Source organism: Lynx rufus, unplaced genomic scaffold (genome assembly GCF_022079265.1).
Source record: "Lynx rufus isolate CCGP_SWC_20201006 ecotype Redwood Valley unplaced genomic scaffold, mLynRuf1.p SCAF_1, whole genome shotgun sequence".
NCBI lineage: Eukaryota > Metazoa > Chordata > Mammalia > Carnivora > Felidae > Lynx > Lynx rufus.
The window spans coordinates 109221012-109246002 of record NW_025814823.1 but is presented as its reverse complement, the minus strand read 5'-3'; the positions used below and the strand labels follow the sequence as shown (position 1 = coordinate 109246002).

The 24991-nt window shown below is 39.3% G+C and overlaps 1 protein-coding gene across 1 annotated transcript in view; it reads right to left on the bottom strand.

The window, feature by feature from the left end:
* Positions 1-15022: 15022 nt before the first annotated feature.
* SLC22A4 (solute carrier family 22 member 4) overlaps positions 15023-24991 on the bottom strand; it is a 44996-nt gene continuing 35027 nt past the window's right edge. The window contains exons 7-10 of the mRNA XM_047084388.1: positions 23912-24126; positions 20936-21118; positions 17810-17945; positions 15023-15455 (exon numbers count right to left, since the gene is read on the bottom strand). Coding sequence (XP_046940344.1) covers positions 15380-15455; positions 17810-17945; positions 20936-21118; positions 23912-24126 — 610 coding nt within the window. The 3' untranslated portion in view covers positions 15023-15379. The remainder of the gene's footprint in view (positions 15456-17809; positions 17946-20935; positions 21119-23911; positions 24127-24991) is intronic.

Sequence of the window (24991 nt, the reverse complement as noted above, 5' to 3'; positions counted from 1 at the left end):
CGACGTCGGGTGGGCGGGCCCCAGCCGTTGCGCGCACCTGTGGCTCTCACGGGGCGCAGATCTGGGGTCTAGCTGGTTGGCGCCGGACCTTTGCAGGAACAGTCTTGGTCTTGCAACCCAGGTAGCCGTGGTTCGGCTTAGGAAGGCAGTGAGACTCGGCGTCTGGCCCAGCGCGGAGCCAGGGGAGGGGATGGCTACACCACTGGAGTGCGAGGGTCAAGTATAAAAATACCGTCCCTCCACCCCCGCCAACTTTTTACTGACTTCTCTTGAGGGACTGTGACTGGCCCAGAGTCTCCCTGCCAGTTAACTGACCTTGACACCGCCCACCTTGTAACAGTGGCAGGGATTGTTTTGAAAGTGGAACCGTTAACTACCCTAATGGAGAGGCTGGGAGCAATGACTTTTAATTCTAATCCAAATGCCCTTTCCATACTTTGGTCTGCGTCAAGCCCCTTTGTTGTCCTTTAACTTGTTAAAACAAATATTAAAAATTTAACCTCGAGAGTATTGACGATCCCAGTCTAGGATTAAATGTTCCTTCAGATTAGGTATTTGCACAATTGGCTCAATAGCTGGTAAAAAAAATAAAACAAAACAAAACTAGATGCTTCTAAAGTTTCACATTCCAATAGATTACGTTTATAATTTAAGTTTTTCTAGTAGTCATATTAATAAAGTTACCAGTTTTAGCAAATAAAAATATAAGATACCCAGTGAAAATTTGAATTTCAGTTAAAAGGGATAATTTTATAGTGTTAAAATATAAGCAGGAACATATGAAATTCACATGTAACTGGGTGTCCCATATTTTATCTGGAAACACTACATATTAAGAAAAGTAAAAAGGAATGGATGAAGTTAGTTTTAATAATATGTTTAATAATATATTCAGTCTGAGATTTCCAACATCATTTCATCATGTAATCAACATAGAAATTAATGAGATATTTTATATTCTAATATAAAAAAAATCATTGATCTTACTTTTCTTTTTCATACTAAGAATCCAGTGTGTATTTTACGGCACATTTCAATTTGGATTAACCACATTTTAAGTGCTCTGTAGCCACATGTAGCTTTAGTGGCTATCTTATTGGACAGCACTGTTATAAAGCCTTTAAAAATTAGGGCTGCTAAATTTAACATTGCAGTATATTCCTTTTTTTAGAACAGTGGCTTGGTGATAGAGAACTAAATGTATATTGTTTAAATGTAATCTCTTGGATAAACACTCTTTAATAGTGATTATATTCTAAATTGAAAATAAAAATAGAGGACAAGCCAGCATGTTTTATGCAAGAAAATATAAACATTTTCCTAAAACATAAAAACATAGATTTTTAAAACTTGAGATAAAAGTGTTAACACAGATACTAGTCATTTTGTTTATACGTACAATATTCCTGCCTCCTGAACATGTCTGGCTTTGCCTTCAAAAGTGCACTTAATCCTTTCTAACATCTTATCTCAAGTAACAGTCCTTTTCTGGAACTAACTGAAAAGGAAAACCAAGCTTCTTGAAAATAAACTTTTTTTGTATCAATTCTCAAAATTGTTTCAATATTTCAAAATAAACTAAAGCTTCTCTGAGAAGAATGCTGACCTGCGCCCAGACCAAAAAAAGTGAAAAGGTCTTAAGAAATATCACTTGGACATCAGAAAACACTCCTGAAGGGTCTGAAAACAATTCAGTAGGTTACCAAAAAAGATTTTAACAAAACAAATCTTTTGCCAAAAAAGGCTTGTTTATGTGTACAAAGCAAAGAGCAACCTGTAGCAGCGGCTTCCAGTTCTAGGTGGGGCAGTGATTACTCTCTGAATGTTATTATTATTGAAACTGCATCTTTTAAAAGAGAGATTAAGAGGCACCTGGGTGACTCAGTCAGTTAAGCGTCAGTCAGGATATCACTGGTCATGGGTTTGAGCCCCACATCGGGCTCTGTGCTCACAGCTCAGAGCCTGGAGCCCACTTCATACTGTGTGTCTCCCTCTCTCTCTGCCCCTCCGCCACTCATGCTCTGTTTCTCAGAATAAAAAAAAAATGTTAAAAAAATACACAGATTATTAAATAATGGATTAAAATAAGGAAGAATAAACATCTATAACTCCTTGATTTATCTTCTATTCAACAAGATAGAATTTTGGAAACTTTATAATTCCAGGTTAAGAGACAATACAGTGCATTAGTTAAGAGCATAGTCTCTGGGTATAGCTGTCAGCATTCAATTACTGACTCCTTCAAGTCCTAGCTTGTAAACGTGAGCAAGTTTATAAACTTTCCAAACCTCAATTTCCCAGATGGTAGTGGTGAGCTCAGTGCCTAGCTAGCACATGTTAAGTGTGAAATAAGTATTAGCTATAGTTATTTTTATTTTTGCTTATTGACTAAAGAAACACTTTTGGAACTACAAGTTCTCCATAGATTTGGAAATGTTTACATTAAGTGAGCTGAAGCAGGCAGCCCTTAACTTGCCTGAGGAAGGAGAAGCCTCCAAAGAAAGAACTCCTCTTTTGGGAAAAGAGAGGAGGTCCAGGCTTAGTCCAATGTTATAGCTTCATTATTGGAGTGAAGGATGATTCAGAGGGTCTGCCCAGGTAATGCTGTCAACTCCACAGATTGTGTACAGATTTTATAGAAAGTGAAATCTGGAATAGCTATTTTTTTTGACAAGATCTCTGTGACATTTCATTTGCCTTCGCCTCAGAACATCAGAGTATGACTCAAGAGTGGAGGAATAGGGGTCTATCCCCCTCATCAGACAACATCCCAAGTAGCATTTCATCACCCATACCTATCAGTACTTTGGGTACAGTAGAACAGCTGCAGTTGAACTTGGCATAGCAAGACTTCGTCAGTGGGAATGCAGTACTTTTGTGCCACTGGTGCCCTGGTGTCCACTGCAGACACACCTCAAAAATAATGACAGAATAGTCTATATTCATGGGCCCAACTGTGGTTAGAGGTTTGACTTTGAAGGAGTTTGGGGTTGCACAGATAGAAGAGGCAGAGAAATCACATTTGTGCTGGTATATGGTCCTGCCTTTTAAGTCCCAATTTATTTTGTCCTGGACAGATAGATAACTAACCGTGAAGAGAATGAACCGTGAAACATTCTTAGGACTAGTAAAAGTATGTAATGAAATACTTTGAACAAGTTTTTAAGGACTTCGATGTCTGGAATTTTACTTTGAACAAGTGTAATTTCCAATGTGAAAACCTACAATCTGGCTTCAAAAAATACAGGACAAGTTTTAAATTCCAGGTAAATAATTACATATTGCTACACACTTCAGCAACAGTAGGAATGTAAACTCATTCCCCTCAGGGTATACCTGCATAAAATGAAATGTCAAATATGTTGCTTGCCTTTTGAAGACTGGTTACCACATTCTAGAATAGATAGAAAAGATATTGGTGATGGCTAATGTTAGAAATATCAGTTCAGCCAAAAGGCTTTTATGTCTGTATGTGATATAGAAGGAAAATTGAGTCATTGATGTTACTTACTTCTTCCTTCAGTCAGCAAATAGGATGTAATGTGCCCAACAGTGTTCTGGGTTCTGGGAATGGAGGAAACAAACAAGGTATCTATTCTCACAGAGCTCACACTTTAGTTGGGGGGGGGGGGGAGATGGTGAAACTGACGATAAACTTGTGAAAACAAATAGGAATTTCTAGTAGTGGTAAGTGCCAAGAAAAGATAGAAGAGAATGACAGTGTAAAGAGTGACAATCAGTGGGTGGCTACCTTAGATTGAATGGTAAAAGAATATTTTTCTGAGAAGGTGATAGCTAAGTTGAGACGCAAGGCATCAGAAGGAACCTATCATGTGAAGATCTGGGAAGAGAGTGTAAGCAGAGGCGCAGCAAATGCTAAGTCTGCAAGGAAAGGGCATGTGCTTGGGGGTGTTGGAACAACAGAGGGAAGACCAGTGTGACTGGAACATAGTGATCAAAGCTAGTAGTGATGGGACATAAGGTCAGAGACATTGGAGGGAGGCCAGTTTGTATGGACACCAGATCATCTAGCGCCCTGTAAACAGTGGCAAGGAGTTTGGATTTTATTATAGGTGCGATGAGGAACTATCAGAGTATTTTTAAGTAGAGAAAGAAAAACGGGTGGTTTCTACCATAAAAAGAGCACTCTGGTTGCTATACCAATTGACTGGAGAGGACAAGAAAGAAAACAGGTCAACTGCTTAGGAAGCCAGTGTGGCACCACAGGCCAGAGCATATGATGGCCTGAAGTACAACAGTATCTGTGAAAGAGATGAACGGATAAATTCAGAACATATTTCGGAAGCAAAAGGTAACACGACTTACTATTGGATATGGGCAGGAGGGGAGGAAATTAAGGACGAATCCTGGAGTTTTGGACTAAGCAACTTGGTGCCAATTTTTAGAATAAGGAAATTGATGGGGTGGGTGGGGGTGTGGGAAATTACAAGTTTTACTTCATTTTAATTTTTTAAAAAGTTTATCATGGTAAAATACACATGACATGAAATTATCATCTTGACCATTTTAAGAATAGAGTTCAGTGGCATTAAGTACATTCACATTGTTGTACGACCATTCCTGCCATCCATCTCTAGAACTCTTTTGATGTTGCAAAACTGAAACTCTGTCCCCATTAAACACTAACTTCCCACTCTCTCCCTCCCCCCAGCCCTTAGCAACCATCCTTCTACTTTCTGGTTCTATAAGCTGGACCACTCTTGGTACCTCATATAACTGGAATCCTACAGTCCTGTGTGTCCTGGTGTGACTGGCCAATTTCATTAAGCACACTGTCCACAAGGTTCATCTGTGCTATAGCATATGTCAGAATTTTCTTTCTTTTCAAGGCTGAATAATACTCCATTGTATGTATAGACCACAGTTGGTTCTTTCATTTATCTGTCAATAGACACTTCGGTTGCTTCCATCTTTTGGCTACTGTGAATAGTGTTGCTATAGGAACATGAGTATATAAATATCTCTTCAAGTCCATGCTTTCAGTTCTATTAAGTATATACTAAGAAATGAGATTGCTGGATTGCATGGCAATTCTATTTTTATTTTTTTTGAGGAACTGCCATGCTGTTTTTATAGGGAACTGCACCATTTTCCATTCCCATCAACAGCACACGAAGGTTCCAATTTTTACACATCCTCACCAACACTTGTTATTTTCTATTTTTCTTTAATAGCAGCCATCTTAATGAATATGAGGTGATGTCTTATTGTGGTTTGGATTGGTATTTGCTTCATGATTAGTGATGTTGGGCATTATGTTATGTGCTTACTGGCCATTTGTGTATTTTCTTTGAAGAAATGTCCATGAAGTCCTTTGCTCATTTTTTTTTAATTGAGTTGTTTGTTGTTGTTGTTGAGTTGTAGGAGTTCTTTATATATTCTAGATATTAACTTCTTATCAGATAGATGACTTCCAAATATTTTCTCCCCTTCCATGGTTGCCTTTTCACTCTGTTGATCATGTCCTTTTATGCACAAAAGTTTTAAATTTTGGTGTAATCCAATTTATCTATTTTTTCTTTTGTTGCCTGTGCAAGAGGTATACTTTAAATATAAAAATAAACTTATATGTAAGTATATTAATATTTTAAACTTGTATTTCAGTATAAGTTTGGAGATAGTTGGATATATGAATATGAAGTTCATAGGAGACCTCTCATAGGAGAGGTCAGAATGAGATATAAATCAGGGAGTTATCTGCATACAGATGGTATTTAAAGTCGTAAGTCTGGAAGAAATTAACCAAGAGAAAAGATACATAGGAACATTTGGTCTCCTTATGAGATAAGATGGGATATGAGTCATATTGGAGTAAGATTCCATAGGAAGATATCGGGAGACTTTGTTAAATTTGGATAATATAAGTTATTGATGATCTTAATCTTCTGAGCTAGATGCCAAGTTAGGGTGGAAATTAGTCCTGATCAAGTATCCATCCTCTTTGCTGTTGCGATGTTACAATAATAATAATATCAATAGCCCGTGACATCATTTAGTCCTCACATCAGTTCTATGAGGTAGATATTCTCATTGTCCTCACTTTACAGCCAAAGAGAAGTTCAATAATTTATGCAGTTGCTCTGGTTAGTATGTGACAGGTCCCAATTAAAACTCTGGTGGGTCTGCCTCCTTGCCTACACTTTTAATTATTAATGCTACATCTCATTATGTTTAAAACTGAAATCTAAACTTTTGCCCATGCCAAGTGACCGCATTCAGCCTCCTCAGGTTTCATATCAACATGGTCACGTCCTTGGTGAAGAGTCTAAGAGAGATGGGGCAGATTCTGACACCTTAGGCTGATCTGCACTCTAGCTCTAGATCTTAACACTGTGCCAGGTTCTCATACACCTTAAATAAAGAAAAAAAGTGGATGGACACAGCATACTAGCACAACAGAAGTTGTCATGTTTTTTTCCCTTTCCTCTTGAATACTATGGTCCTTTGGCTCAGTCAGTCTCAGTTCCTCTACTGTCTTGTCATTCTGTTCACCTGAACTACAAAACCCAAATCCAACCAGGTGTGCATTTCACTCCTACCCTGGGATACTGGAGAAAAATCACACAACCATGTGAATTGGCGTCTCTACACATTTCCATTTCCAATCATAGCTGGACCCTCAACCCATTTGTCACTCTCCCAGCCGACACGTTCCTCCAACCCATCGGTGATCTTCCCTCTCTTGTATCTTTTTTTAAGTTTATTTATTTTGAGAAAGAGAAGAGAAGAGAAGAGAGAGAGAGAGAGACAGAGAAAGGGAGAGGACCAGCAGCGGAGGGGCAGAGAGAGGGAGACAGAGTCCAAAGCAGGGTTTGCACTGACAACAGAGAGCCCAATGTGGGGCTCAAACCCATAAGCCACAAGATCATGACCTGAGCCTAAGTCGGACACTCAACCGCTCAACCTTCTGAGCCACCCAGGTGCCTGTCCCCTCTCCTGTATCTTAATTCAGCATCTTGGATTGAGAGTGAAGAGTAAAATGGTTTGAGTAAACAAAAGGCCCAGAGTTAGGTGACTGAATTGAGGGGATCATGAAGTATAAACTGGAAGCAAAAGGAACCAAGGTCAGAACTGAAGGGTTGTGAGGAAAACAAAAGGTACTGGAATGAGGCAGAGTTACTGTGATTGTTGACAGGGACGAGGGTGTGTCCTTGGCAGTGAGGGACTGAAGTACAGGTAAAGGTCAAGTACCCTGAAGCTGAGGTAGGTGTACGATTACTCATGCTCCTGAGCACAAAAGTCATCAGTATCTCAGACTGGGTTCCAGAGAGCTCACAGAATGTGGATAAGCAACTGGGCAGATTGTTGGTAACAGCAACCATAAGGGTACAGCATTAACCTTGAAGGAGGTATTTCATGTACGTGAAGGAGAAGGGGTTCTAGTTTGGAACCGCCAGTGAACATCTAGGTAAATGCCGAGAATTTACCTGGCTCTGAATGTCACAGGAAGTGGGAAATAAATAGCCTCAGTGAGACAGGACCAGAAAGGAAGTGGGGTGCTCAGGGGGAAGCTAGGTCTCTGTCAGGGTGAGGATGTGGAGAAAGCACCCAGAGATATACTTCAAGGAGGACAGATGTTTGTCCAGAGTGGAACAGAATGGCAGGAAGGCAACAGAGGGAGTGTGAAATGGTGGGCTTTGCAGGGATAGGAGCACAGAGGGAAGTTAGAAGGAGAGTGTTTGACAAGGAAGGTCAAATTTGCAGCATTAGATAAAAGTCTCACGGTTCTCAAAATCAGGTTGAAGACTTCTGTGCCAAACTGAGACACTGATAGTTCACATCCTTATAATTTTTTTTCAAGTCCTCATAACTTTTTATAAGCCATTTGGCGGTCTGTTAAATAGAACCCCAGTGATAAGGTAATTTGCTTCAGCAGAGCAAGTGTGGCTTGGTGAAACCAAATCAGGGTAGACGTAGGTGACAGCTGCTCAAGCAGAGAGGAGAGGTATAAAAATGCCCAGGTCTGGGGCACCTGGGTGGCTCAGTCAGTTAAGCGTCCAACTTCCGCTCAGGTCATGATCTCACGGTTTGTGAGTTTGAGCCCCACGTCGGGTTCTGTGCTGACCACTCAGAGCTTGGAGCCTGCTTCTGATTCTGTGTCTCCCTCTCTCTCTGCCCCTCCCCTGCTTGCACTCTGTCTCTCGCTGTCTCCCGAAAGTAAATCAACATTTAAAAAAAAAATTTTTTTTTAAAAGCCCAGGTCTGGATAGCAGAAAATGACTTTGACCTGAGTTTCAGCTCCACAGAGATCAGCCCTAGGTCAGGGCACTGGGCTAGCTGCCAAGGCCACATAGACAGGAATTTATAATTTGGCTAGACTGAGCCCACTATGAGCAAGAATTTTGTATTCTTCATGTTCTTCATCTTTGGTCCCTGAGACCTCATACTTAGTTGACACTTAATAAAAGTTTATATTTTTTAACTTCTTTATGATTACAAAAGTAATATATTTGTGAAACATTTGTGAAGTATCGAAAACTACAAAAAGGAAACTAAAACAGAAGTCATCTAAAATCCCCCACCCAGACATACTTACTGTTAACACTTTGAAATATTTCCTTCTAGTTTTTTTTTTTTGTGTATTTTACACATATTTTGTTCAAGCATGCTTTCATTATTTGGTTAATACTATTACATATTATTTTTTAATACTTGCATTATATCACAAGTATTTTATCATATTATTAAAAATAGTTCTTAGGGGCACCTGGCTGGTTCGGTCATGACAACATGTGACTCTTGATCTCAGAGACATGAGTTCGGGCCCCATGTTGGGTATAGAGATCGCTTAAATAAATAAGACTTGAAAAAAAATTCTTAAATACTGTTTTTAAATGCTGAATAATATTCTTTCAAAAAAACACACCATTACTGATTTATTTAACTGTATCCAACTTAACTTTTTTTTTATTGTGGTAAAAAAACACATAACATTAAATTTTGCCATCTGCACCATTTGTAAGTGTACTGTTCAGCAGTATTATGCATATTTTCATTGTTATGAACAGATCTCTAGAACTTCTTCATCTTGCAAAACTGAAACCCATGGAACGCTAACTCTCCCTTTTCCCTGCTCTTGTTAACCATCTTTCTACTTTCTGTTTCTATGATTTTGACATTTTAGATACTTTATGTGAGTGGAATCATACAGATTTGCCCTTTTGTGACTGGCTTATTTCACTCAGGATAGTGTTCTTGAGGTTCATACGTGTTACAGCATGCAGCAGGATTTCCTTTTTTTCCCCCAACGCTACATAATGTTGCATTGTACATGCACACCACATTTTCTTTATCTATTCATCTGTTGGTGAACATTTGGGTTGCTTCCAGTTCTTAGCTTTTGTAAATAATGTTGCATGAGTGTGCAAATAGCTCTCCTAGAGTCTGCTTTGAACTGTTTTGTTGAGTCATATTGTCATTCTATTTTTAAATTTTTGAGGAACCTCCATATTGTTTTCCATAGTGGCTCCACCATTTCACATTTCCACCAAGAGTGCACAAGTATTCTAATTTCTCCACATCCTTGTCGACACTTGTTTTCTGCTCTTTTTATAGCAGCCATCCTACTGGGTATGAGATGGTATCTCGTGGTTTTGGTTTCCACTTATCTAATGATTAGTGACGTTGAGCACCTTCATATGCTTGCTGGCCATTTGTACATCTTCTTTGGAGAATTGTCTATTCAAATCCTTGGCCCATTTTTAAATCAGACTATTGTTTTTGTTGTTGAGTGTAGAAGTTTCTTTTACATTCTGGATAGTGATCCTTTATTAGATATATGATTTGTAAACATGTTTTTTCATTCCATAGGCTGCCTTTTCACTCCGTTGCCTTTGACACTCAAGTTTTTAAGTTTGATATAGTCCAATTTGTCTATTTTTGCTTCTCTTGCCAATGCTTTTGGTGCCATGTCCAAGAAACCATCCCCAAATTCAGTACCCTGAAGTTTTTCTTCTCAGAGTTTTTTAGGTCTTACATTTAGGTCTTTATTCTCAGTTAATTTTTGTATTATGGTGTAAGGTATGGATCCAACTTTTTGCATGTGAATATCCAGTTTTAACAAAGCCATTTGGTGAAGAGACTGTCCTTTCCCCAATATGTAGTGTTGACACTCTTGTCTAAAATAATTTCCCCATGTAAGTAAGGGTTTATCTGGGATCTCTATTCTCTTATGTTGATCTATATATCTGTCTTTATGCCACGACCACACTGTCTTGAGTACTGTTGTTTGTAGTATATTTTGAGGCTGGAAAGTGTGAAGCCTCCAACTCTGTTCTTTTTCAAGATTGTTTTAGCTGTTTGGGTTCCCTTGAGAGTCCACATAAATCTTAGGGTGTTTTTTCCTAGTTCTGTAAAAATGCCACTGAGATTTTGACAGCAATTGCATTGCATTTGTAGATTGCTCTGATTAGTTGGACATTTTAATAATATTTGAGTCTTCCACTCCATGAGCACAGGATATGTTACCATTTATTTATATATTCTTTGATTTCTTTTAGCAATATTTTGCTAATTTCTTTCTTTTAGCAATATTTCTTAATTTCTTTTAGCAATATTTTGTATTTTCAATGAATACATCTTTCACCTCCTTTGTTAGGCCATACTTAGTTTTTTAAAATTGCAAATAATAATGTAATAAACATCTCTGCATAAAGAGTACATATATCTCTGACTATTTCCTAGTTGTGGAGTTAATAAATTAAAAAAAAAATAATCCAGGGGTGCCTGGGTGGCTCAGTTGGTTAAGCATCTGATTCTTGATTTCAGCTCAGGTCATGATCTTGTGGTTTGTGGGACTGAGCCCCGCATTGGGCTCTGCCCTGACTGCACAGAGCTTGTTTGGGATTCTCTCTCTCCCTCTCTCCTTGCCCCTCCCCTACTCACTCACACACATGCTCTACCTCTCTCAAATTGAATAAACTTAAAAAAAAAAAATCCAAGCATTCTAAGGCTTTGGAAATGCTTTGCCAATTTATTTTCCAGAAAAAATAATCCAATTTACACTCCCACCAGAAGAATATGAAAGTATATCTCCTCATACAATCATTATTATTGAACACTATCATTTTGTAATCTTTGTTAGTTGCAAAATGGCAGCACATTGCTACTTCAATTAGTATTCTTTCAATTACTTGTAAAGCAGAATGCTTGTTTGGTATGTTTATTGGCCAACATTTTCTTATTTGAAAACTAGTAATTACTTTTGCCAATTTAACTATAATAATGACCATAATATATTTATTCATTATTGATTGATTGATTCATTTATTTTATTTTGAGAGAGAGAGAGAGCACGAGAGCAGGGGAGAAGGGCAAAGGGAATATCAAGCAGGATCCACACTTAGCGCCAAGCCCGCCATGGGGCTCAATCCTATGACTCTGGTGGCATCATGACCTGAGTCAAAATCAAGAGTGGGACTCAACCAACTGAGCCACGCAGGCACCGCTATTTATTCATTTTTATTTTTTTAATGTTTTTTTACTTAAAAACTTTTTTTAATGTTTATTTTTGAGAGAGAGACAGAGTGTGAGTGGCAGAGGTGGAGAGAGAGAGAGAGAGAGAGAGAGAGAGAGAGAGAACCTGAAGCAGGCTTCAGGCTCTGCACTATCAGCATAGAGCCTGACGCAGGGCTCGAACCCATGAAACATGAGATCATGACCTGAGCCGAAGTCAGATGCTTCACCGACTGAGCCACCCAGGCGCCCCTATTTATTCATTTTTAGACAAATATTTTATCAAGTACCTGCTATGTGCCAACCACTGTTCTAACTTCTGGGGATACAGAAGTGCCCCTCATGGAATGTAAGCTCCAGGAGGAAGAAGAACATTTGAAAAAATGAAGAAGTAAATTAGTTAGGATGTTAGAGGGTGATAGGAACTATGAAGAAAAATGAAGCAGGGATGGGTGAGTTGAGGACAGACAGAGAACAGGATTCAATTTTAGACTGGGTGGTCGGATAAGTATTTAGGAAGCAGGTGACATATGAAGAAAGACATAGGGTGGGGACACACAGAACATGGCCCTATCAGTTGGTGAGCATATATAACTCCAAACTGGGAGCTATATATGTTCCAAACTAGGAGCTATATATCAAACTGGAGCATTTTTAGCATGAAAGGTTGTGGGGGGTATTAATAATCACCCTGGGCCAGCTGTGGCTCCTCTGGGAAAACTGAGACATGTAGTCGTCCTCTGTATAGATTATTGTAAAGACTTTGACTGTTTAAAAACTTGACTGATGTGGGACATAACTCACATAATAAAAGTATGTGCTGTGGGAGCATAAAGGGGGGAAGAAAAGCACCTGGCTGAGAGGAGAAGCTACTGGAAGGTTTGGAGTAGAAAAGTAACATGATCTCATTAAAAAAAATTTTTTTTAAAGTTTATTTTGAGAGAGAGAAAGAGTGTCAGCAGGGGAGGGGTAGAGAGAGAAGGAGAGACAGAATCCCAAGCAGGCTCCCTGCTGTCAGCCAGCGAACCAGATGTGGGGCTCTATCCCATGAACCATAAGATCATGCATGAGCAGAGGTCAAGAGTCAGATGCTTACCTGACTGAGCCACCCAGGTGCTGCAAGACATGATCTCATTTAGATCACCCACACTGCTATGCTGAGGATAGATTCAAGGAAGACAGGAGCAGAATTAAGGAGGAGGGACTAGTTAGGATGCTAACAGAATCCAGGCAAGAAACTAGATTCTAGAACATGTGGTGTAAGATTGGCTGCCAGTCTGAGATTGCTATTCATAAATGCAGGATAGTGCTTTGTATACCTAATTTTTTTTTCACGTTTATTTACTTTTGAGACAGAGAGAGACAGAGCATGAATGGGGGAGGGTCAGAGAGAGGGAGACACAGAATCTGAAACAGGCTCCAGGCTCTGAGCTGTCAGCCCAGAGCCCGACGCGGGGCTTGAACTCACAGACCGCGAGATCATGACCTGAGCCGAAGTCGGCCGCTTAACCGACTGAGCCACCCAGGCGCCCCTGTATACCTAATTTTAAAAGTAGTTTCTAGAGGCGCCTGGGTGGCTTGGTCGGTGGCGTGGTCGGTGGCTTGATTTTGAATCAGGTCATGATCCCAGGGTGGTGGGATTGAACCCAGAGTCGGGTTCCATGCTCAGCGTGGAGCCTGCCTGAGATTCTTTCTCTTGACCCCTCCTTCTCTCTCTGCCTCTCTCTCTTTCTCTCTCTCTCTACCAAAATAAATACATAAACTTAAAAAAATAAATAAAAGTAGTTTTTAAAAATCAGCAATGCATCTTCAGTTTAATCAAATAGTATTTGGGTATGTATTGATCTACTTGATCTTTGAACTACCGAAGAGATAATCACGTCTGTACTTGTTGCCTTTATATAAACAGATTTTCAGAAGACATAAAGCAACTGCACAAACAGCAATAAAAGGTAATTATAAAATCCTCACTTTTCATATTTAGAAAAAGCTTTGAGAGCATTTTTGATATACGCATTTAAATTTTTTAATGTCTATGTATCAAACATATTCACCAAGCTAGATTTACAAAGTTTTTCAACTAAAATATTTATCAATGCTTGCTAAATGCAAGAAAACACTATGCTAAACAGATCTACAGAGGATAAAAAGACAAACAAGGTAATGCCCCTAGCCTCTGGAAAGCAATAAGACAAGAGCCCAACTGAGTAAGGGTAACAAGTACATGAGGAGCACAGAGGAGGGAACAGCCACTACCGGTGGGAAGGAAGTTCAAGGAGAGCTTCTTGGGAGACAGTGTGACCTGCTGTCTGTGGGACAGGCTACCTAGTGCCCAGCAAGGTAGGTGGAAAAATTATCCAGACAGGCTGCATCCATGGGGGAGACAAAAGCACTGGCTGGATGAAACTGTACAAATGACATGACATAAACTATTCTAGGATATCCTAGTGGATTTTAAAGTAACAATCAAAAGCTAGGATCGGTGTGTCATGAGGATATAAAATATGTGTTAGAAATACAACAATAAAGAGAAAGAATTCAGGGTTAATCAGAAAAGTTCAAGATAAGGAACTTGAAATACTATGGACCATTTATTAAAGAAGTTATATCAAAATTTCCTCTACAAAATATTTAGTGAAAATTTAATCTTGGGGATAAGTATTTTTAGGAGATGATGCCACCAAGCATCATATAAAAAACCAGAGCTACCTCCTTCTATGAGCACACCGTAGTGCTGGGGATGTCAAAGGCTCAGTTGCTTTTCACTGTGCTGCTGTCGCAGAAGCCACTTTCAGAGAAAGCATGCTGCCTCAGTCTCCAGGATTAACTCCTCGCTGTGTTATCATCTCAGCATGCCTAAAACATGCTGAGACAGAGACCTGACATTTATTTTCTGAGCTTATGATAACACATTACCCCATTAGTGACCATTATTTTTTACACTGCTCATTCATGGGACCAGATGCACCCCTGGTGAGAGAGAATGTAGCTGCATACCGTGCTTAGGAAGGAATCTATTAATGGAAAGAACTGTTTTAAAAGTCTTTCCAGATTGTTGGCTTGGACAGCCTTCTTCCTGAGTGCTGATGTCTCTTGGCCATGGGGCATACAAACCATCTTTACCAATCTAACTGGTTTGTGGCTTTCCTGATTATCTGTTTACTAGCAAAATACCTTTTCAACCAGTCTTAAGAAACAGAAAGTTCAATCATGTGCCTCAAAAGATCACAACAAATACAGACCATTCAAAACACTGTGAGTTATAGCCACTGAATTTTAGCAGGGAACTGTCTTGGTTTCCTTCGTAAAGGCCAACAGGTCATATGAGCCACATATCAAGGTTTCTCGATCTCTTACTGTGTTTCACTTGTAAAACACTATTAATATCTGCCATCAATTCCCCTCAAAGGATTGTATGAAATTCTCTGGATAGGAATACTGCATATAATCATTTAGTTACAGCAATATATAGGTTCACTTCAAAAATTACTCTAATTTTGAATGTTCACTTATACACATACACACATATACTGTTATCACCTAATAGTTGTGTTAATACAAGGACATTCTTTTTATTTGAATAGTATTTGTATGTTTGAAAATGAAGGTTCATCTTTGTATGAATTTACCAGTCCTTGACCAATGCATTTTTCAAAAAAATCTTATGAACCCATTTCATTGAATTAATTAGGAAGGTGGACTATCTAGAAATGGTTTGTTTTTAAAATAAGGGGATTATCTGGAAGAGTGGCTTGGAGTTTGCTATGTGACAAGCATTTCTCAACAGCAAAGTCATCTTAGTGTTAATCCTTAGGGTTGGTCCATTTCATCAGGAAAGACTTTGGTTTCTTCATAGAGTCTTATGCATCTGTTTTTCAGGTCACCAAATGGGGTGGAAATTTTATCAGAATGAAGTTATGAGAACTTTGGGATTTTCTTCTTTCTCCGTTGAATCTCTTGTGTTTTTCCTAAGTCTGAACCTGAAAATAAGATAAGCACTAAAGAAAATTAGTCAAGACTCTTCTCCTTAAAATGCTAGAGTGATGCTGAAAAACATTTATCCAGTCAATGAACATAACTCTAGTAATAACTCAGGAGTCTAGAGTTTGTATTCTATAATTTTACAGTTCTCCTCAGGAAAGGATCGAGTGGTAAACATGAAGTTCTTGGCAAGCTAAAGTTAATATTGAAATAGTCCTATCATTAGAAGAAACAACGTTTTGGGTACATTTTGTTGTACATGTTCCTTCAGGGACCAGAATCTACTCACATACAGATTTATGTTTTTCAAGGCTTGATGCTAAAGTTACTTTATCTTATGTAAACTCACAACAGCCATATGAACTATTCCTGTACAACAGACGCAAATACTGAGGTTCAGTGAAAGTTAAGTAATTTTCCCTCATTTATGCAATAGATTTGGGATTTGAAGCCAGACATTTTCACTCTAGAATCTAAACTTCTCCCACACTACCATTCATCTTTAATTGTTTGCCAGTCTGTGATATTGTATAAAGATATTTGATTTTTGTCCCTGGTTCCTGACTCAGCGCTCCTAAATCCTTTGTCATTTCCTGAGTGATAGGGGTAATAGGACTGTCTTGTCTTTTGTTCTAATGAGGCAACTCCTGGTGGGTCAGTTGATAGCTTCAGGATGGAGACTGGTCACCAGAAACACTAGGCCTTGGTTAGCAGCCTGGAACTTTCAGCCCCACCCTCCAACCTCCAAGAGAAGAGAGGGGCAACAGGTTGAATTAGTTATTGATCATGCTTATGCGATAAAACCTCCATAAAACCCTCTGAACACCGAGGTGTGGAGAGCTTCTGAATTGGTGAACATATCCATGCTCCAAAATGGCAGTGCTCCCCAGCTGCACAGGGACAGAAGCTTCCTGTACCCTGGACTCTTCTGGACCTCACCCTTTGCACCTCTTTGTACCTCACCCTTTGTACCTCACCTCTTCATCTGGTTGTTCATATGTATCCTTTATAATAAACTTGAAATGGTAAGGAGAGTGTTATTCTGGTTCTGTGATCATTCTGGACAATTACTGAATTTGAGCACAGGGGTTGTGGAAACATCAGACTCTGAAGCCAAGTTGGATAGAAGTGTGGATAATCTGGGGACCTCATATTTATCACCAGCATCTAAAGTGAGGGCAGTCCTATGGGACTGAGCTCTTAAACCTGTGGATTCTGATGGAAACTCTGGGTGGTAAGGGTTGGAATTGAATTAAATTACAGGACACCTAGTTGGGTAAGCAGTGGTTGGTATCAGGGGAAAAACTCTCATAAAATCTCACAGACAAAAAAATATATATTGAATTATTTTATTTTGTATCTCTTTATAAATATGGACAAGTATTGCTTTTCATGTATGTATCTGCCATTGAAATTTCCTTTCTGTCAACTGCTTGTTGATGACCTTTGGCATTTTTCCTACTGAGTTGTTGGTCTTTTTCTGACTGACTGCTGAGAGTTTCTTGTGTATTAGCTATATTAGCCCCAGGTACCTATTGTGTGTTGCAAATATTTTCCCCCTGGATTTTTGACCTTTGTTTTTAGTTATGGTTTCTTTTCTTGCTGTGCCAACAATTTCTAAAGTTTCACAATCAGACATAGCAATTTCTTTCCTTTATTTCTCTTTGCTTTTCATATCATATTCAGAAAGGGCTTCTCTAAGGTTATAAAAATATATATCTTTTCTTCTAGAACATTTATGATTTTACATTAATTGCTCTTCAATTTATCTTGATGTATTTTGAAGTAGGAGTCAAGTTTTTTTATTTATACAACATAGCTAGCCGAGTTCTCTAACACCTTTTACTGAATAATCTAATTTTCCTCACTGATTTTGAATAGCTACTTTTTAGCATATATTGACTTCTCATATTTTCTTGGATTTAATTCTGAACTCTATTCTATTCCAGGGATTTCTATCCTACACCAGTATCACACTGTTTTAATTACCTTTGCTTAGTAATATGCTTTATTATCTGATAGAGCTACCCTCCATTTACCACCCTTCTTTTTCAGAAACTTCCTAGCTATTCTTGCATGTTTATTCCTTCTGAGGAATTTTGGTATCAGTTTTTTTTTTTTTCAACGTTTATTTATTTTTGGGACAGAGAGAGACAGAGCATGAACGGGGGAGGGGCAGAGAGAGAGGGAGACACAGAATCGGAAACAGGCTCCAGGCTCTGAGCCATCAGCCCAGAGCCCGACGCGGGGCTCGAACTCACGGACCGCGAGATCGTGACCTGGCTGAGGTCGGACGCTTAACCGACTGCGCCACCCAGGCGCCCCTGGTATCAGTTTTTAAAGTTCCACTTACCCTTTCACTTTCTGCATCTGCTCTAAGGTCTCTGGTAGAGTTACTCCAAAACTTTCAGGGAGAAAGAGGGTGATGATTCCAATCAAGACAGTCAGGCTGCCCATGAGGATGTAGGGCAGAACTCTGTTGTACGCACCTGTAAGGAACAAGAACATCAATTACATATAGGGATTTTTCAGATGCTCTTGGGAATCCTTTTATCATGGTGAACAATGGTATTTGAGAGCAGTTTTAAATCTGAACATTGTCAGAAGGAAAAAGATATGTAAAATATCACAATCACAGTTTCTCTTTGGCAGATGTCATTGCCTTCATGATTTCCATACTCATTTACCTACATGATGCTGCATAAGGTCTTTCATGCCAGTTCCATTCTCTAAGCCACTGTTTAACCATGTGTGACCCATGTTCCTTTGATGGAACTATTTGCCTACCAAGTTTTCCCCCTTACGGTGGAAGAAATTTGAGAGGAGGGATGAGAGGACATCAAGGAGAGAAAGCATATTGCAGGGACAGATACTAGCCATTATGACTGGTGTGACAAGGTGTGGCCTTTGCTTTTGCCTGCAAAAGTGAGCTGCAGTGGACAGCTAGGTCCAAAGAGCCATGAGACTCTTCTTTTTTTTTTTTTTAATAATATTTTTTTTTAAGAGAGAGAGAGCATGAATGGTAGAGGGAGAGATAGAGAGAGAGAGAGAGAGAGAGAGAGAGAGAATCTTATACAGGTTCCATGACGAACTCAGAGCCCGATGTGGGGCTCGATCTCACCGAGCCACCCAGATGCCCCTAAAGAGCCATGAAACTCTTAAAGAAAAAAACCCTAAGTAATACGTTCAATCCAATTTCAATCACTAAATGTCAGGCACCGTGAATGCATTCTGCCTGGCTTTGGTTGCTTTCTGCAACATTTGCATGTCTTGGTTTTGTATGTGATTGTATGAGCCATTCCACCTCTTCCTTATCAGGCATTCCTTGGACAGGAGAATAATAGATCCTCACCTTGCTTCCCTTCTGCATACAGAGATTACAGAGGAACAACACACCCAAGAATTTTATTTGACAGAAAACGTTAAACTTGAATCTTCTGCAAGGTGTCTATGTCACTAACAGGAGTAGCTATTGTGGAATAGAAAGCTCTGTCTTGGATTCCTCTGTTTCTTAGGCACCAGTGGTCCACCCTTTAGACCAAGTGAGCAGGGTTTGAACGTATAGGGAGGAAGAAAGGAGAAATGACACCATTCTATATAATAATGTGCTTTCTTAGGTGTTGTTCAGGGCAGCCATGTAGAGTATGTTTAAGACAAGAAAATGCTTCATTTTCTCTGTGAAGATTTAGAGTGTACCTTTCCTGAGGATTAATATATAGTCTTTGTGTGTGTGTGTGTGTGTGTGTGTGTGTGTGTGTGTGTTTGAACCAGTAGGTAACCAATGGATGACTAGGAAGAATAAGGAGGTATATCAACATCTCTCACCATCAGTCCTCAGTGGGATCTGACTTGGAGGGCCAGATCCTACATCCATTGAACAACCCACTGAAGCCCTCTGTCGTGTTATTCCAGATTGAGAATTTTGATTATATAAAAACTAAAATTTCCTGCATTACAAAAAAATATTATTAAGTAAAAAGTGAAGGATAAACTAGTAAAAATATTTACAACACATATACAAAGGGCTAGTTTCTTTCAATTACAAAGAGCTCTTACAAATCAAAAATAAACCATTCAAAAGATGAACAATAGACATGAACAGTCAGGTCACTGAAAAACAGATGCAATGTCAATAGAGACACGAAAAACTGCTCAACCTTATTTATAATTAAAGAAATAGAAATGAAAGCAACAATGATATCCATTTTTCAGATAACAGATTATCAATGATTTAAAAATTGGATAATCCCCATTGTTAGTGAGGATATGGAGAAATAGACACTCTCATATACTGATAGTTGGATTGTAAATTAGTACAATGTTTAGAGGCCAGTTTGGCAATATCTGTGGAAATTTTAAATTGTTCCAACAATACATAAATCTGAATGTATGTACTTAAATGAATAAAGGGGCATAGGGGCATAGATGAATGTTCATTGTAGTATTATTTGTAATAACAAAAACCTGGAAATGACCTAAATGTCCATCCACTGAGCCTAGTTAAACACATTTTTATGCATATACGTACATTAGAAGACTATATACTAACGAAAAAGAAGGTAAGAGCTATATATACTAATAAGGAAAGGTACTGTGATACAATGTTAAGTTTAAAAAGTTGTGAAACATACAAGGTATTTATACAAGGGATACAGGTATGCTATTTTGAAGGGGCACATGCACCCCAATGTTTATAGCAGCGCTATCAACAATAGCCAAAGTATGGAAAGAGCCCAAATGTCCATTGATGGAAGAATGGATAAAGAAGTTGTGGTATATATACACAATGGAGTATTACTCAGCCATCAAAAAGAATGGCATCTTGCTATTTGCAACTATGTGGATGGAACTAGAGGGTATTATGCCAAGCGAAATTAGTCAGGCAGAGAAATACAAATACCATATGACTTCACTCATATGAGGACTCTAAGATACAAAACAGATGAACATAAGGGAAGGGAAGCAAAAAGAATATAAAAACAGGGAGGGGGACAAAACATAAGAAACTTAAATATGGAGAACAGAGGGTTACTGGAGGGGTTGTAGGAGGGGGGATGGGCTAAATGGGTAAGAGGCATTAAGGAATCTACTCCTGAAATCATTGTTGCACTATAGGCTAACTAATTTGGACGTAAATTTTAAAAAATAAATTAAATAAAAGGAAAAAAAAGTTGTGAAACAGTATGTACAGTTTTTTTGTGTTTAATTTTATTTTATGTGTATGTCTGTGTATACTTTGTGTGTGTGTGTGTGTGTGTGTGTGTGTGTATGTTTTGCAATAAAAAACAACAGAAGGGCTATTCACTGAAGTGTTAATATTAGCTCCTTTTAGTTCTAGGGATGCGATTTGGGCTGCCCGAGAGTGAAGAGGTAAACTTGCCCTTTTTCCAGTAACTTTTATGCTGTTAGCATTTTTCACAATGAAAAAGTTATTCCTTTATATTTTAAAAAAAGAACAAATTGACAAGATGCATCTCACCGAGGTAAACAAAGTAGGGAGCAATGATGCTGCCCACTCTGGAGGCCATGGATGTAACCCCCACAGCCATATTCCTGACCAGGGTGGGGTAAAGCTCTGCAGTGAAGACATACAGCATGGAGAAAGCAGAGGTAATTCCGAACTTTCCTAACATCGCCAGACCAATGGACAAGAAGTTGTAATCTGGAAAAGAGACCCAGTGTAAATAGAGGTGGTGGGGATTTGGGGTGATGGTGGGGGTTCAGAGCTGACAGCCAAGAAAGAATTCTTGAAGACATCTTGGGTACAAAAAAGTGATTTTATTAAAGCATGGGGACAGGACCTGTAGGCAGAAAGAGCTACCTTGGGGTCATGAGGAGTTGCTAGTTACATATCCTCAGGTTGGGAGGGGGTTAGGGATAGAGTAAGTCTCTAAGGAATTTTGGAAGCAAGGTTTCCAGGACCTTAAGGGACTGGGTGTTGTTAAGAAAATATGCCATTTATTACCACTTAGTAAAACCTGAGTCATGAGACGCTTCATATGTATATCAGGGGGCCATAAGCTTGGAGTATGATTGCCAGCATATATCTTGGGGGTGAGATAAAGGAAGTTACCAAAGGAATTTAAAAAATCTTTTTTAATGTTTATTTGTTTTTGAGAGACAGAGAGAGAGCAGGAGTAGGGGAGGAACAGAGAGAAACGGAGACAGAATCAGAAGCAGGCTCCAGGCTTTGAGCTGTCAGCACAGAGTCTGATGTAGGGCTCGAACTTACGAACCGTGAGATCATGAGCCGAAGATGGATACTTAACCAACTGAGCCCCCAGGCGCCCCAAGGGAATTTTTATATGTTAAAGTAGACTTACAGGACCCTGGGGTGTGGGGTGGGGCAGGAGAATGTTAAGCCAAGATTCCCTTTTGCCCCTAGCAAAGGGTCATCAATGAGGCAGCTCCTAGAGGAAGGTCACTGCTGGTTTCCAGGACTTGTCAGTGGGCTGTAGGCAGTAAGGGAATCTAATTTTTCATTTGCCTTAGCTTCCTTCATCACCATGGTAAGCACTTAAACCCCTTTCCTTTGTTCTTGGGTAGGCAGGAGTGTCTGAGGAATATCACACATATCCCATCCTGGGGTGGGTAGGTTACTGTTAGTCTGTACTTTGCCCTCAACTTGCCCCACACTCCCTCCTCAGAAGTGGTTTTAGAAGTGAGATTTTCTTAACTCAGTTGCTTTTGTTGTCCTTTTTGCTTGTTTGGGGATTGTTTTTATAGTATAAAGATATTCCTCAAGAACACTTTTTCTTTAAATATCTTTTTATTTTCTTTCTTTCTTTTTTTTTAGGAGAGCGAGAGAGAGAATGAGAGGTAGAGGGAGACAGAATCTTAAGCAGGCCCCAAGCCCAGTGTGGATCCCAACATGGGGCTCAATCTCATGACCCTGAGATCATGAACTGAGTTGAAATCAAGAGTCAGACATTCAACCAATTGAGCCCCTCAAATATCTTAATAATTAGACACAAAGGTGGAGAGTGACAGGTTGCTTCCTGTTTTTCTGTACTGTTTTTCTAGCTCATTTATTCCTTCAGCGACCTTTGTCCACTTTTATGTGTAACAACAGTTTCAGAGTAAGTTGTTAGCACGCTAATATAGTTAAATTTAATCTTCAAAGGGAAGAACCAATCCTTTTTATCCTGTTAATTATTAAGAAATATATATTTCTGGGGCGCCTGGGTGGCGCAGTCGGTTAAGCGTCCGACTTCAGCCAGGTCACGATCTCGCGGTCCGTGAGTTCGAGCCCCGCGTCAGGCTCTGGGCGGATGGCTCGGAGCCTGGAGCCTGTTTCCGATTCTGTGTCTCCCTCTCTCTCTGCCCCTCCCCCGTTCATGCTCTGTCTCTCTCTGTCCCAAAAATAAATAAAAACGTTGAAAAAAAAAAAAAGAAATATATATTTCTATGTATAATACTATGTATCAATGATCTATTGATAACATTTTAATAATATGATAAAGGTTGATATAAAGAGAAAAAAGAAGCAAATGTCTTTATGTGCTCTTTAACAACTTAAAGATTACAGACCATAAAAATCACTGGCCTAAGGGTGCCTGGCTGACTCAGTCAGAAGAGCATGCAACTCTTGATCTTGGAGTCATGAGTTTAAGTCCCACTTAGAGATTACTTAAAAATAAAATTTTAAGGAGTGCCTGGGTGACTCAGTCGTTTGAGCATCTGACTCTTGATTTCAGCTCAGGTCATGATCCCTGGGTTGTGGGATTGAGCCCCACATCGGGCTCTGTGCTGACAGTGTGGTGCCTGTTTGGGATTCTGCCTCTCTCCCTCTGCCCCTCTCCCACAGTTCATGTCCTCTCTCTCTCTCTCTCTCTCTCTCTCTCTCTCTCAAAATAATGAATCAAATCAAATCTTAAAAAAAAATCACTGACTTACACTGGACCTGGCAAGTACTACAAACTACAACACTGGAATATGTGCCTCACTCACATAAAAGTACCAAGGGGATGATTGACAGTATTGTTCTTCCTCTCAGTGACTTCTGATTCTCTCAGGCTGACTCCTGTTTGGGCGGAGGGGGGGGGTTTGTTACGAACACAGGAAAATTATGTAGTTGTCTATCACTTATCTGATTGGATTGACTTATGAAGAACTTACGATCTAAAGGCTACATAACAACAGGGCACAGTGACAAATGATGAGTTTAGTCAAGGTGTGGAGCTTTTCTAGTAAGCTCTTTTTTTTTTTAATTTTTTTTTAACATTTTATTTATTTTTGAGACAGGGAGAGACAGAGCATGAACAGGGGAGGGTCAGAGAGAGGGAGACACAGAATCTGAAACAGGCTCCAGGCTCTGAGCTGTCAGCACAGAGCCCGACGCGGGGCTCGAACCCACGGACCGTGAGATCATGACCTGAGCCGCAGTTGGCCGCTTAATCGACTGAGCCACCCAGGCACCCCTCTAGTAAGCTCTTAAAATTGGTTAACTTCTTACCTTCAGGTACCAGTTGAATTAAGAGAAGCACACCTCCTCCCAAGAACAGTACTCCAGCTATGATATAGCGTCTAGGCAGGGTTTGCAACAGGAGCCAGGCTGTAATGTAGGCTGGAACTTCAATCAAGGCAGAGAGGAAACAGTTCAAATAGGCATCTCCATGTAAATTAGGAGCGTTGAGAGACAGAGCAAAGTAACCCACTGAGGTAAGCATCCTGCAAAACCACAGAAAAACACAAAAGTGATGAGAGGATGACCCGAACCACTCAATAATTCCATGATGGTCAAGAAATTGTCTAGATCTTTCTGTCCTACAAGTAGCCACTAACCACATATGGCTATTTAAAAGAAAATAAGTTAAAATTAAATAAAATTATAAATTCAATTCTTCAGTCATACTTGCCACACTTCAACCCACTTAATAGCTGCCTGGGGCTAGTAGTTACTAAAATGGACAACTCAGACATAAAACATTTTCATCATTGTGGAAAGTTCTATTGGATAGCCCTAGTCTAGATATACCAACATTCAACAATACCTACCCTGGTCTAATGAATTTCAAATTTCGTTATTTCCTGAACAGCTTGTGTACATCCTCATTCCCTTACAACTATAATTTGAAGAAAGATTGTCAGTCACGTCAGTGAACATAAAATCCAGATTTCATTCTTATCAAAAAGAAAAACGAAGATACATAGGTAATACTATGGGATTCACTTACGGTAAATTCCTATCAATTTATTAAAACTCACTTTGGGGAAAAGAATGAAAGTCCCCATAATGGTTCAAAGTATCACACAGTACACACCCCATATCCCGTCATTACAGTGAATTTCCACATAACTGTGAAGCTTTTCTGTGCAAAAAACAACTGCCCTTTAAAGACTCCTCTGTGCAGAAATTTGCTTATTATTGACATGACCGAAAAGCAGAGGACATTTGAAAAATGTTTTCAGGAACAATGTTGGATCTTTTTATACATATTCTACTGGGTTGGGTAGCACAAGGGCTAATGCAAAACAAAAGAAAAAATGGAACGTTATCAGTCTGAGGATTTTCGCGATGGTCGCATTTGGTAAT